The sequence below is a fragment of the Sturnus vulgaris genome, chromosome 1 (genome assembly GCF_052056855.1).
Source record: "Sturnus vulgaris isolate bStuVul1 chromosome 1, bStuVul1.hap1, whole genome shotgun sequence".
Taxonomy (NCBI): Eukaryota; Metazoa; Chordata; class Aves; order Passeriformes; family Sturnidae; genus Sturnus; species Sturnus vulgaris.
This window is the reverse complement of record NC_142243.1, coordinates 7,690,404-7,705,411: the sequence shown is the minus strand read 5'-3', so window position 1 is coordinate 7,705,411 and position 15,008 is coordinate 7,690,404. Positions and strand designations below refer to the sequence as shown.

Sequence of the window (15,008 nt, the reverse complement as noted above, 5' to 3'; positions counted from 1 at the left end):
AATTTTTATGAAAAGCCCTGTAAAATTACCAGGGGATGGAGTCATGTGTGGCTCACCTCTGGCTGCGTAGGGCTGGTACGAGTCCTGGAGTCACCTGCCTGGCCTGCCTGCACTGAGAAGAGAGCCCAGCAGGCTGGGGGTGAAGGAGGAAGATGGTTAGCTAATCTGTCATGTAATCCACGAGCATTCTTCAATGACCTTTTCCTTCTTCCCTAAAAAGTAAAAGAAACCCAGAGCAGACTGCCTAGGGAGCTGCTGCTCCTCGAACCCTGGCAGCAAGAGCTCAGCAGCAGCTGGAATTCAGCACACGCTGCCCTTGCTCCCCAGCTCCCATACAGATGTTCACTGGGTTGTCAGGGCATTGAGAGGGAACTAAATTAATTGTAAGTGGGAGCAGGTTAGTTAAATCTATTCTGGAAGTATTATATAGCCATTAAATTGCGTGCAAAACTCAATAATAATGGGTAATAACGTTCTTCCTAGGAATTAAATAGAAGTTCAATTTATAATGCTGCTCGGCATTCAAACCAGAGTGTTCCACCTTCCTGGTACATGATAAACATTTAGTAATTAATCCTCACAAAGCCTCGGTGAGGCAGATCTCTTCACACCACTGATTCTGTGTATAAATGGGAACAAGAAGGTACAAGATGCCTCCTTTGAAGCTGTGGTTGTCTATGTCTTCAAACATGATTTGCATCTCTGGGAGCCCACTCAGCATCTGTGTTTGAATAATGAGGTTTGTAAAAAGCCTCAGAGCCTGGATAAATGTCCAGGTCTCTTTGTGCCACTTCCCTGTGCTGAGATCATTGTGACATGCTTCAGTATGATTCTACAGTGCAACCTCCAGAATAATGATATTTTCCCTGCCTGGTCATATTGCATTGCAGGAATGATCTTCAGAAGAAAAGCCCACGGTGTTAGGTCTCAAGTATGAGCTGCAGGAATTGGCCAGTAGAAAAGCTGCTAATTTTGTCAAGATTTAAAAGAACAAATCTTACGACTAACTGGAAGTTGTTTTTCTTCTGAAAATGATTGTATCAGATGTGGCCTGTCAAATAAATGTGAGTGTAATTTACACCAAGATGGTGGAATACTCATGACTACAAGCAAATTAGAATTATCTAGTGTCCTTTTAAAATTATCTCCTGTCTCCCTGTCACTGTTTAAGGCACAGCATGAATAAACAGGGTGTAATGAAAGGGAGCTTTACCCCAGCACCAAACTGCAACAAAAGTAGGGAATTTCCCACTGATTTCTGTTTAACTTTTGTCTGTTTACAGTGCACATTAATTTGACTTTGCAGTTAATTCCACAGCCTGCACAAGGACCCCACACAACTGAGACAAGAGAATCTGTAATACTCATCAAAGAGCAAATAAAAATGGCATGGACACAGCTGGTTGTGCAGACATGGTGTTAGGTGTGAAAATGGAGAACTAAGGTCCAACTTCCCAGGTAATCCATGCTTTAAAGTGTTCAAAGTGTCACTCTAGGGACCTAAGAAGTAGTCTCCTACTTTCAGGCACCAAGCTTAGCTGAAGTTCTGGCTTGAATAAGGAAGCTTTTTTTTCATTTTTTTGGCTAAACAACCCTTGGCACAACAAAAGCAGCGATTCCCAAATGGAACAACTCAGCATCAGTGATGGATTGTCAAGAGAAAGCAGCACAGCCTTTATATACTCTGTAAAAAAAAGCAGCTCAAGAGTTTATTACAATTTTTGATACATCAGAGATGTCACCAATAATATTTTAAAATATGTAACAAAGAAAGAAAATGCTCTTTACTAGTTGTAAAGATTGGCCCATGGTTAGGGGTCAGGTCAGAGCTTCTTTCACAGGAGTTAGAAGATTACTCCCATCCCACCCAACTTCTCCTTGAATTAATTAACATTGAAACTATGCTTTTACGAGACAAGACATGCCACATAAAAATCTGATTCATTTGAAATCACTGAAAAATTGTCCATTGCTTTCAATAAGGGCAGGGTTTTACCCAATATTTCTAACAGGCTTTTATAAGATGGTGTTAAGGAAGATCTCAAGGACTATTTCTCTTCTTGCCAAAAGGCAGGATCAGCTATGTCAGTGCTGATGGATGTTTGTCTAACTGGTCATGAAAGGGCTGCAACACTTTAATAGCACCTTGACCTCTGCTTCCATTTTCACCTATCCAGAGACAGTAAAAGAAAAAGGGCTTTTATTGCCAACTCTGCCAACATTTTTGACTGATTTAAAAGACCAGTGATAGTTTTAACTTCTGATGTCTCACGATCTACTACAGATAGAAATTAATACTACTCTACGCCAGGGAGCTTTACCATCATTAATTGACATCTTTCCCTTTTATCTCTTCTTGAGATATCTGACATGAAATCAGGTTATTCTGATTTCCATCCTGTCATTTCTTCCACCCTTTTAGTTGTGGTCTGATTTCAGTGGCTGCCCCAGAACCAAGTTAAACTAACGCTTTCCTTTATCTGCAGACCCGTCAGTTTTTCAGCAGCACAGTATAACGTGTGTAACTCTAATTCTAGGAGTGAAATGCCAACTACTATAATTAAGTTGGCAATGTGGAAAGGCAAGGACGAAACAGAGCAGTAATAACCACGTGGGATGGAGCCTTAGAGGGGAGGGGAGGGAAGAGAAGGACAGGTGAGCAAAAAAAGAAATATTCATGTCTGGTCCTTGCAGAAGAGAAGCCCCATGGTTTATTTATGCTTCCAGGAAGAAATATCACCTGTCATTAACTGCCCTTTGCCTGCAACCCAGTGCTCATGGAAAAAAAGTGGAGTTTTTGCTTCGGTTTCAAGTTCTGGATCGCACTCAGAAGTAGTAAAACACAGCTCCTCATTGAAATGCAACTCGAAATACACCCTTTGCATCCTCTGAAACCACAGGAAATCTGCCCACAGCTGCTCAAAATACATTTATGTTTTACAATGGGAAACAACAGGCATGAAGATTAGCATTTACAGCTGGTATTTCTGAACATAAAGGTCTGAGGCAGATGCTCACACGCAGCAGTTGGGGAATGAGAGGTGAGTTTCCCATGCATTCTCTCTCATTCCAGGGCACACCATGCATTAAGCTTTCATAGTAAGTTGTTTTGTTTTGTTTTCTAAAAACCTGTTACTATAATCCAAAAGCAAACAGACACAATTTGCTGTTCCCAAAGTATGTGAGAAAAAGCTTGGTACTTGTAGTCTGCTCTTAACCCTTACCAAGGGTTTTATTCCCCAAAAAACCAAACACTTTGCAGTCTTTACCAGTGAAAGACGAAACGAACTATGTTTTCAGCCAAGCCATAAAATATGTAATCACAAAACCTCCTGATGTTATAGGGTCCCAGCTTTGCACATGGGACATAGGTGATTAATGCTGGGAGATACCAGCAGTGGCCAAACCAACATTTCTTTGCCAGTGGACTCCTCTGCATCTTTGGTGCCACCAAACAGAGCATCACTGGGGAGGCAGGAGGAACACAGCAGGGCACTGGAGCGAGGATGCCAGGCTGCTGGCAGGAGAAGCCCTTACATGCTACTTGCAGGAAAAATAGCAGCTAAGAGGCTGGGATGGAGAGCCTGCCTAGGGACTGGGACCGTTCCTGGGACATATGACCCATGGCGGTGCATTTTTAGCATCACCTCAGTATCTGTGGCTTTGAACTTCCTCAGGAATTTGGCCAGAATCATTGACACTTGAAATCAGCTTCTGGGGCAGCAGGAAAGCCTTTTCTGCTCACTGCTGCCTAAAGAATAGGTTCCTGAAGGCATTGTTGTAGTTTTTGTTGAAAGCAGTGTAGATGAGTGGATTAAAAAAGGAATTTGAATAGCCCAGCCATAGAAAAATGCTCTTCCAAACGGGTGGGATGTCACATGAGCAGAGCGGGTTGATGAGCTCTGTGATGAAGAAGGGGATCCAGCAGAGCACAAAGACCCCGATAAGGATGCCCACCATGAGAGCAGCTTTCTTTTCCTTCTGCTCTCTCCACGTGTCTCCCTCTGTCTGGAACGTAACAGTGGCGTGACGGACAGTGAAGACCATCTGTGGCTGCTGGGCAGCTTCTTTTACCTGCCAAACACAAGCACAAATTGCACCATAGGTACCCCAGTTAGGTGGTCCCACACAGCAGGTACAGAGCCCAACAATGCAAGAGAGAGCCAGGGCTCCAGGGGAAACACAGGCCACCCACATCACACTCTGACTGAGGGGACGGTGGCTGTGTGACCTCTTCTGGGTGATGGAGACTATTTTAAGTGAGATTAGAAACTAGAGAGTACTGAGGGTACATGCTCACATAGCAGCACAATAAGATTACGTTCCCACTTACAATCTGATCAGCACACACACATGCCGTGCACAGAAATCTGCTTGCTTTCTCTAAACCCATTGAGTTTAAGAGTTCTTGGTAGGAGAGGGAAGAAAATTAGCACACATTTGCTTCCTCTCTGCAAGAAATCTTTACAGTGCAGAGTCACTGTGCCTGGGATGAACTGACACGATGCAGTCATGATTAGGAAAGATTTCCAAGGACATTCTGCACGTGTGTTTTCTGTCTGAGTAAATTCACAGTGTCCCCAAAGACACAGCTGGTTGCCAGGGTACTGTCCCCAGCAGACACAGCAGCCCATCCATCCAGCATCCCCTTGCCTCCCCAGGGGAGGGACAGTGACCCCTTACTCATGCCAGTGATCACAGGTTCAGCATCCCATGGGGGGACACCTGTGAGTCACCGCTCGCCCACGTGGAGCTCAGGCCTGCAATATGTCCCAAAGTTGCTTTGGCTACACCTTGAGTGCTCACAGCTGGGGGCTTGGAAGGAGCCAACAGACTGGGTTTGCAAGCTTTGCAGTCAGCTTTCCCTTGGAAGCCTCCAGGATCCACAGGGCTTTGGTGGATCACTGTTCACTTGCACACTTTTGGTTTAAGTTTCCCCCACTTCTACTATAAAGACTTGCCTGCTGCCAGTGCTTGACCAGAGAAAACACAACTGAGCTGACTTACCTCCAGTGCTTCTGGTGTAATGGGGGTGATGGAGTTGCTCTTGTGAGACCCGATTCGAAACTTGGCAGCCTTGTAGATCTTCCAGTACACAAAGAGCACCACGCAGAGGGGCAGGTAAAAGGCCCCAAAGGTGGAGAAGATGGTGTAGGAAGGCTCTCGGCTGACTTGGCACTCTTCGCTGTCCTCTGAGTAAGTCTCTCCCCAGCCAAAGAGCAGTGGGGCCAGAGAGATAAAGGCGGAGAGTGCCCAGGTCAGAGCAATCATGATGTTGGAGATGCGGCGCCGGGTGCGGAGCGTGTACTCCAGGTGGCGAGTGATGGACCAGTAGCGGTCGAGGGCAATGGCCGTGACATTCCAGATGCTGGCAGTGCAGCACAGCACATCGAAAGAGATCCACACCTGGCAGAGCGACCGGCCCAGCCGCCACCGCCGCCCGGACAACTCGTGCACCAAGCTGAGGGGCATGACGAGGGCTGCCACCATCACGTCAGAGATGGCCATGGAGGCCACCAGGTTGTGGGGCACCCGGTGGAAACTGCGCACGCGGAGGATGGTGGCCAGGACCAGCCCGTTCCAAAGGAACGTGGCCACCACCAGCATGGCCAACAGGGTGAGGACCAACACGCTGAAGACGGAGAGATGGGCCTGGCCGCCCTCGGGGCCGGCGGAGGACCCGCTCCTGTTGCCGCTGTCCGGCGTCGTATCGGCGAGGCAGCTGAGGTTGAGCGGGCGCTCCATGCCGGGCTGCTCCGGGCTGCTGCGGCGGCGGGAGGGAGCGGGAACGGGAACGGGAGCGGGAGCGGGGGAAGCGCCGCCCTAGCGCGGGCACGGGGGGTCCCCGGCCGCCCCGAGCGCCGCCGGGCGCGGGGGGTCCCGGCTGGCGGCCGCCGGGGGCTTCATCCCCGGCTGTCAGAGCCCTGCGTCAGCCGCGGGTGACGGCAGCCCCCGGCCCGCCCCGGCGGCGAGAGGCGGCGGCTCCGCGGGCGCGGGGGGTGCGCGGCTGGAGCGGGGCGGAGGAGCGGCGGGAGCGGGCGGCGCTGGCGGCGGAGGAGCGGGGCGGAGGAGCGGAGCGGCGGCCCCTGCGGAGGAGCCTGGCGGGGCCGGTGCGGGCAGGTGAGTCCCCACCGTGCGCGGTGCCGGCCGGGCAGCCCCGGCGGGAGCGGGAGCGGCCGCGGAGGGAGAGGTGCTGCTTAGTCATGTCCGTGCGCGGGTCGGAACCGGCGCCGGGCCGAGCGGGACGGCAGAACCGCCTGCCCCTGCCCCAGCCGGCTGTCCCTGCCCGGTTCGTGCCGCCCCTGCCCGTCCCCTGCCCCTAGCCCAGCCCGCTGCCCGCTGTCCTTGCCCTGCCCGCACCGTGCGGGGATCAGCCCCGGCTTTGTCTCGGGCTGGCTTCGCCCCCTCGGGGCGTGTTCCGTGCCAGCCGCAGAAAGTTAGCATCCTTGTGAAATTGTCCCTGGGCTCCTCTAAATATGTGTTAGTGAGGCGCCACGGGAATTTCCTTGCTCCCAGACAAGCTGCAGTCTGCACCCAGGAAACCTGTTAGTAACCCTGGTTATTCTGTGTAGGGGCAATGTGGCAGGGGATAATTTCTTTGAGAACTTCTGTGCTGGCATTTCCTAACTTGTTAGCAATTGTCGGGCCTTTTATTAGAAATAATCATTCACTTGACTGCTCTTATTAATTGTCTATTTAATAACATTAACCATTAATGAAATGCTTGAGCATTTCCCCTGGCTTTTAGCATGCTAACTGTGATGAGCTGTGGGATTCTGGACTTCGTAGCAGGAGACAGAATCTAACCCCACCGAGCAGGATTCCCTGTGCCCCAGCTCCATGCAGGGATGCCAGCCAGGTCCGGCCCACAAGGCTTGGATGGCATCCAGGCAGGGCTGCGCTGGTGCTGGCACTCTGCTTCTCCAGACAGTCCTGGGATAACAGGTCCAAAGAGCTTTAGGGTCAGACACGTGAGGGGAGAAGCCAGCAGACACTAACGTGGGGCTCACAGTTTGCATCTCCTGGGGGAGAAGGAAGGAAGGGCATCTGTGTTAAGATCAGTTTGAGAGAGTTGGGGAGAAGACACAAACAGAGATGTTCAGGGAGTGCCCCATGCTTTCCATGCTCGTGGTATACGGAGGGTAAAGCCAAACTGACGCTTCTTCCTGCCTCTCCTGAATCTCTCTGGAATTTTAATGAAAACAGCAAGTAACAATAACAAAGGGTAATGAACAAGATGTTTTCCATTGCTGCTGCTTGTTCCTCCGTGCTACCAAGGGAAATGCAAAGCAGCATATCCAAAACAGGTCCAGGACCTTGTTTTGGTGGGATGGGATCTCCCCCTTATGAATTCATTCAGTGCTGTGCTACTCATTCTCAGAACCAGGGATCCTAGTGTAGTACTGGAACAAATGCAGCCTTAGAGACTATATCATCCTTTTGGAAGTAAACTGCCATCTTTTGGGGGGAGAAATTATTATTTTATCTTTTATACACAAGAATACTGACAGTTTTGGAATGAGTAGGTTTTTTACTTACAACTCAAAGGACAAATGGTGTTTTCAGCCTTTCATAAAGCCTCTTGATTTAAAATTCCTGGTTTGTAAGGTGCAAAACATCCTTGATTGTCATTATAGTGATCAAAACACTTAGCAGCTCCAAGGCTGAGAGCTTTTTCTTGCGTGGGCTCTTCCCAGAAAAACCTATGACCCAGAATTAATAGAATCAACCACAAATTAAAAATATATGCTGCTAAAAATATATAATTATTTTTTGTTTCAGGAACAAATAAACAAAAGTTACATTTAAAGGGAAATGAAAATAAAATGTATTAAATCTAAAGAAGCAAAACTAGATTACGTTCTCATGAAAAATCATTAATACTTTCATTATCTTACTTACTCAACTTTAAAAAATATATATTGGCAGAGGCTGGAGCTGAATGGGTCAGTTGAGAAGTAAAGGGAAATACAGAAAGTAGACAAATACATATATATATTTATGTGTGTGAGTATATGTATATCTGTATGTACATGGGAATGCGAAGGTCTGCAGCTGGGATGGAACAGACCTGTACAAGAGTACAGGCTGGAGACTGACTGGGCAGACAACCTTATTGAGAGGAGGACCTGATGAGCAGGAGCATCCTGGCCTATATGAGCAAGATTGTGTCCATCAGCTTTGGGGTTATAACTATTTCCCTCTGTCCAACAAACCTTGGAATTCTATGTCCATTTGGGGTTCCTCACCAGAGGAAGTCTAGTCAAAGGTAATCAAGGTGATGAAGAGACTCATGTATCATGTGTAAAGACAGGAAGAAGAACTGAGTTTATCACTCCTAAAAAAATACGTTTAAGGGGAAAATCTTACTGCTGTCCCCACTTACCTCAGGGGTGGGCATAGAAAGGGTAAAAGCAAACTCTCCTTAGAGGTGCAGAGCGATCGGATGGGATGCAATGAGTGAGAGTCACAATATGATGTGCTGACTTGGATGTGTTGGTTGATGAGGAGCTCAACATGAGCTGGCAACGTGCACTGGCAGCCCAGAAAGCCACCTGTGTCCTGGGCTGCACCACAAGCAGCGTGACCAGCAGCTGGAGGGAGGGAATTCTGCCCCTCTCCAGTTGTGTGGGACCCCACCTGCAGTGCTGCATCCAGCTCTGGGCCCCCAACATAAGAAGGACATGGAGCTGTTGGAGGAGTCCAGAGGAGGGTCATGGAGATGGTCCAGGCACTGGAGCACCTCTGCTGTCAAGACAGGCTGGGAGAGCTGGGGTTCAGCCTAGAGAAGAGAAGGATCTGGGGAGACCTTAGAGCACCTCGCAGTACCTAAAGGGGCTACAAAAGAGCTGGAGAGGGACTTTTTAAAAGGGCATGGAATTCTAGAACAAGAGGTAAGAGCATTAGGATGATAGGGGGTAGGTTTAGATTGGATTAAGGTATCATTAAATTGGAAGAAGTTCTTTCCTGTGAGGGTGGTGAGACACTGGAACAGGTTGCTCAGAGAAGTTGTGGATGCCCCATCCCTGAAAGTGTTCAAGGACAGGTTGGATGGGGCTCTGGACAAGTGGAAAGTGTCCCTGCCCATGGCAAAGTGGTTGGAACTAGGTGATGTCTCAGGTTCCTTTCTGTCTAAACCATTGTATGATTCTACATTCCAATTATAAATTAAGAAATAAATATTCACCTGGAGAGCGATCTGAAATCAGTTAAAGTAGCTGTGAAATCTCCATCCTTAGTGATGTCCAATATTCAGCTGGACATCGCTGTGAATGACCTGATCTGACTTTGACGTTATCCCTTCTTCAATGGGGGTTGGACCCAGGGATCTCCAGAGCTCCCTTCCAACCTGCATCATTCCACAGTTCTGATTCTGCATTCTTTGGGTGCATTGGCTGAATGCACCAGATTACAGAGGTGACTAAATACTGTTATTTTTAAGGACAAAATGCTGTTTACTTTACACAGATTAGTAAGATCATTCATATTCTCAGAACTGTTGGTATTAAGTGCGCAGAAGGCTGGGATCTTTAGTGAGAGGATAATGCTTGTGGAATGATCACGTCTGTGAAGGTCTCTGAGAAAAAGATCTATGTTACAAAGTCAGGATTATTTCACATCTTTGCTGATGGAGCCAGAAGAATTAAAAGTGACAGGACTTCCCTGGGTTTAGCAGCATCCCCACCAGTAAAGACATTAAATAATGCTTGCTACTAAATGCCATTTACTGGAGGTACCTTCCAGTTCAAAATAAGTACCTGATGGTTGGAGTTTAGGAGGGAATTCACAGTGTAATCAGTGCCACTGCCTAAATGCGTATCCAAGTATCATCTGGGAAAAGGGTGAATGGATTTATATTGTCAATCTCTATGGAGATCTTTTGAACCTCTGCCCTTATAACTGGCAGAAAAGGGAGAGGAGAAGGCTTAGGAGGAGTTTTGCTGGGCATGCTCAATGAATCAGTGAGAATTTCAGTCTCCAGGGTAGGTGGAGCTGCTAGGTTATACAAGGATTAGAGGAGCACATATTTTCACTGTGTATATACACCACTACTGAAAGCTGTGCTCAGTTGCCAGCCAGACTGCTCAGTAAGTGTGCATCCTGTCACAGCAATTTCTAAACCTCAGGTATTCATCACTTGAATTTCATTTAACTTTCAACCAGCCTCAGTCCAGCTTCACAGCACATCCAGACATGCTTTTTGAACACACTTGCAGACCACCCACTCCTCTCCTATTGCAAAATGGTCAAACATGACCACAGTGAAAATGCACAGACTGTGAGGATGTTCTCATATCATCAGAGCCCATGCTCAGTTCTGATGTCACTCTAGTCTTGCAAAACCAAGATCATAGAATCAAACAGTGGTTTGGGTTGGAAAGGACATTAAAGGTCATTTAGTTCCAACGAAGGCAACCAAGGTTCAAAGCATCAAAACTCAGGCTATGAGCTTGGATCATGATGCTTCATAGCTCATGTAAGCATTTCCACAGCTGGCTGCTCTGGGTAGCTCTCTCTGAGGTTTCTGGTGTTGTAGCTGGTTAATAATCACATATTTACTGGAGCTTGGACTTACTTGAGGTTTTCTCACATGCCAGCCAAGGGCCACAGTAAGTCAGCCTTTCTCTCCCAGTAACATGTGTAAATTACTTACTTCAAAGTAGAACAATTCTCTGACTGAGAAGCAGAGATTAATCCTGTTGTGTGTTACTAGGAGACTCAGTAGGATTGTGGGAGTACCTTGGAGCAAGAACAAGGGGGACCTGAGTGGCCCACACCCCCACAGTGTCCCACTAAGTGACCTGTTTACCAAATTGGGTTCCCTTGGTTTGGATGCTTATAAAGAACTTTGAAAAGTCTCTCTGTCTTGGGAAAGAAATTAAAATAATGAGTTGCAATCCTGTTGGCTTTTTATTTGTATGACTGGAAAACTATTCTTCAGGCAGGTCTAATCCAGTTTAAGGCATGTAAGCTTTCCTTTAGGAAGCCACCAACTGAATGACTGTCATCCCATGAAGCCACTTGCTCCCCTCCCAAGTGGGGAGGAGAACTATGAAAAAAAGTGGACCTCATGGATTGAAATGAGAACAATTTAATAACTGAAACAATAATAATGATACTGCTGCTAGTACAAATGAAAAAAAAAAAAAGAGGAAGAGTTTGGGAATGAAATCCAAGAGACACACAGGATGCACAACACAATTGCTCAACACCTGCTGATGGATGCCCAGCCCATCCCTGAGCAGCAGTCAGTGCCCTCAGCCAGCTCCCTCCAGTTTATATACTGGATCTGTGGTGTGGAATACCCCTCTGGCCTGTTGGGATCAGCTGTCCTGGCTGTGGTCCCTCCCATCTCCTTGTGCACTTGTTTGATGGCAGAACATGGGAAGCTGAAAAGTCCTTGACTTAGGGTAAGCACTGCTTAGCAACAACCAAAGCATCAGTGTGTTTCCAACGTTATTCTCATCCAAAATTCAAAACACAGCCCTGTACCAACTACTAAAAAGAAAATTACTGTGTCGAGTCAAAGCCAGGACAATGATTTCAGTGACATAACTAAGGTGTTGTTTAATTCTGCAACAGGAGCAAAGCAGAACAAGAACAAAAGCTGTTCAACAGAGCAGCCTCTTGCCTTGCCTGGAGCATGGTCCTCTCATTAGGTAAAGTCAGTGGTGTCTCAGTGCTTGTGTCTTTTGAATGTGGCCACAATTCCCTTGGCCTAAAGGCAGGATGGACTCTGGTACCTTGCACTGCTGTGTATGTCTCAGTAAATGGACTGCCAGGAGTGCTTATCTGTCTTCTGCCCAACATGAATTAACTCCTGCTGGAATTAAACCCTTTGTTCTTGCATAGTGAAAAACATGTTCATGGTTGGAGGGCCAGCTGGAACATAACTTAATAAAGTCTGAGGGCAACTCCCACATCATTCACTGCCGCAGTTAAAGCTCCATTTTGGGTAAAGAAATTAAATGTAAATAATTTTATTTCTTCTTTCATACCTTAAGGGGCAACATTATTCATCTGTATAATTTCAGGGGAGTCAGCAGAGTTATGCTAGGCATCATATTGGCTTTTAGTCAAAAGTGCTTTGCAGTGAACAGTTATGACAGTAATGCAATAACTTGGAGCCTGCCTCAGGGGGTCCTGCCCTCATATGGCATCTGCAGTTTTCATTTATTACTCTGATGGTAGCAAATACTTCACACATACATATACCAGCACTTGTGATCTCTATTACCCGTGGTCAGTCCCTGAGAAGTAAGTCTCTCTCTCTCTTGACTCTACTGGACTTGGTGTCTACAGGTGGCTCACAAACCACAACAGAAAATTATTCATATTTCTGATTAAAAAAAAAAAAGGTTTTAAAATACCAAAATATATTATGCTTCTGGGAGTACAGGGTATCCTGCAGTTCTGTGAATCATCTAGAATAGCAGGGCCATAGAAAAATAAGAAACTGTGCGTGGGCAGACTAGGTAAATCTAACTTAATACATGAGCTTTGGCAATCAAAGCTGCCAATGCAAGCTGTCAGGACTATGCCAGGGAGACAGATGGCACAATGACAGCAAATGGATGGGTCTCTAAAACTCAATTACCATTTCAGTTCAGACCCTTTTTCCGTATGCCAAGTTGTGGAAGAGGTTTGTTTATCTTGAGCTTTATGCATTGTGACAGATAATTTGCATAGGTGTGAAGCTATAGGGAAGGCTGTTATAGTGTGAGGCTGAACATGAGCTTTTCTGTTGTGTGGTGTTTTCCAGGTTACCTTTCTGCTGCCTTGCAGGTGGCAGGTTTCTGAACCTTTATTTACATAAATCCATCCATAGTCTAGAAATGTTCTTTCGAGCTAAGAGGCAAAATGTTTTATGATCTGTTTACCACATTAAGAACAGAAATCATCTCAGCTATTTTCTGAGCCAGAAGTTCTTCAACTTTTTTCATATACCTACTTTCATCCCTGTTACATTCCCCTGGACTCCTTGTCAGTGTGTTTCCATGCCCACGGGGCATTGGCTGGAGTACCTTATTCCCAAAGCCCCTCTTTAACATTCAAGACTAGTTTTATTATTGTAACTAGTTGGTAGTAGGTGCAAAAATTAAACCACTTATGCCATCCTCAAGGGATGTCTTTTCTTCCATTCCCACAGCCTGATTTCCTTATAGACCTTCATAGGTTGCTGCCTTCTTCCCTAGAGATCTCTGAACAGCCACAGCCACATCCCTACCTGCCAAAGGAAGCACTGGCATGGCTGTAGAGCTTTCTCAGCTAAGGTACCATCTGAGTGTCTCAGATTCATATCCACATTATGTTTCCTTCCAGCTGTGGGATCTTTTCTTCCCCCTGATTATTCAGTGTAGCTGGATGTTTCCCTGCCCCAGCCTGCCCAGGTCATGCAGGTCAGCAGAATGGGTCTTAATTTAAATAAGATCAATTCCCGGTATTTTCAAGCCATACAGCATGGCAGGCCATTAGAGAAAATACAAAAGCTGTGGAATTTTGCTTATTTATATTTTATATCTGTGTTGCAGTATGAGTGAGAGATTAATATAAATGAGAGGAACTATTTACAAGTTAGAGAAAGTCAAATGGTAGGTTGTGACCACATGCTTTCTGTCTGCAGCTAAAATGAGTCTGCTCCCATGTCTTTGCAAGAAAAGTACTTGCAGATGTCTCCTGTAGGCTGATAAAGAGCTTGGCCCTGGATCATGGACACGACAGCAAACTTTTCCAGCTATTTGAACAAAGACAACCATTTTTAATGGTCCCCAAACATAATTTCTTTTGTAGAATTTGACAGTATCATGTCAAAAATATCTTGTTTTGGTCCCTTCTACCACAGCAAGCACCTGATCAAGCAGTCTGCTTGCTCCTCCTATAAAATTTTCTGAACCCATGGGATGGAAGTGGTTGTATAAATTTGTCTAAATGTCTCTCTGTTTTTCACAAGGTTTTTTATTAGTAGCATCATTATTTTTAACAAACAGTATTCACTGCTATAACAGCAAAATGTTGCCAGACCTTTCTTAATTGTCTAGCACTGCATTTTATTAAAAATGATGGATTTTTTTTTCCTGGCTGCTGATCTGTGAGTCAAGGTTGGTAGATGGTAGCTCAGAGGTGGTGGCCCAGTGGTGTGTGAGCTGATGGCTCCTGTAAGCTCACCTTTTGTAGTTAATTTTCCCACCTCTTCTCTGGTTATTTTGTGGTTTCAGATTTTGACTGAAGCTTTTTTTCTGATTTTATCAGGATTTTGGTGTAAATTTAGTAAAAAATCTTCCATGTTGACACTACTGAATTATTCAGGGTCTGATATGAGCACACTTAATGGGGTATCTTCATTAAAGTCATCTGCACAGAAGGTGGATTATGTAATTAAAAACTGAATCTCATTCTGGAAATAAAGAAATCCCTGTTTTTTAACAGGGCTCCTCATCTGATCTGATACAACTTCAGAACTTTCTGGGCAGAGTCTCAGTGTCCTTCCTCCTCTCCACATTTCAGCATCTTCATTGCATGCTCCTGTCTCTCCATTCTTCTCTGTTTTCCTGAGCACTAGAGTAGTTAATATAGGCAGCTTTTACTACATCTCCACTAGCAACTGACTCGGCTAGGATTATAAATGCAAACTGCATAACCACAACCAAGAATTCAATAGAATAACCAACATTTTCATGTTTTAAAGCCTTCCATCCAACATTGACACATATGACATCTCCTGTCCCTTGTTTGACTCCTAGCAGTAGTCTCAGTCTTGCAGAGCTGCCCACACAGACATGTGCTTCCCATCCCTCCAGTTTTGGGATCACTCCAGCCAGTCTGGCTGCCATCATCTTCTCCTGCCATCATCCCTTCTGCAGTACAGCCACATCTTGATGGGAGGCTGCAAGTGGAGTCCTGGGCTTGACACGTTATGAGGAAGTTGCACAAAGACAAATGGTCTCTCCACAGTGCCTGTTCTTCATTTCAGGGAGGTTTTCTGGTTTTATGACAGCTGTGACTGTAAG

At 46.0% G+C, this 15,008-nt stretch overlaps 1 protein-coding gene across 1 annotated transcript; it reads right to left on the bottom strand.

The window, feature by feature from the left end:
• Positions 1-1,687: 1,687 nt before the first annotated feature.
• Positions 1,688-5,745, bottom strand: HTR5A (5-hydroxytryptamine receptor 5A). The gene is made up of 2 exons (XM_014872273.2): positions 5,008-5,745; positions 1,688-4,074 (listed from the first exon to the last, which is right to left on the bottom strand). The coding sequence occupies exons 1-2, from the start codon at positions 5,743-5,745 to the stop codon at positions 3,742-3,744; spliced, it is 1,071 nt and encodes a 356-aa protein (XP_014727759.1). The 3' UTR covers positions 1,688-3,741.
• Positions 5,746-15,008: the final 9,263 nt, after the last annotated feature.

Excerpts from the sequence above, each read along its gene's own strand:
- HTR5A (XM_014872273.2), bottom strand. The coding sequence starts at position 5,745 with ATGGAGCGCCCGCTCAACCTCAGCTGCCTCGCCGATACGACGCCGGAC. Across the intron at positions 4,075-5,007 it reads TTACACCAGAAGCACTGGAG|GTAAAAGAAGCTGCCCAGCA; the intron begins GTAAGTCAGCTC and ends TGTGTTTGGCAG.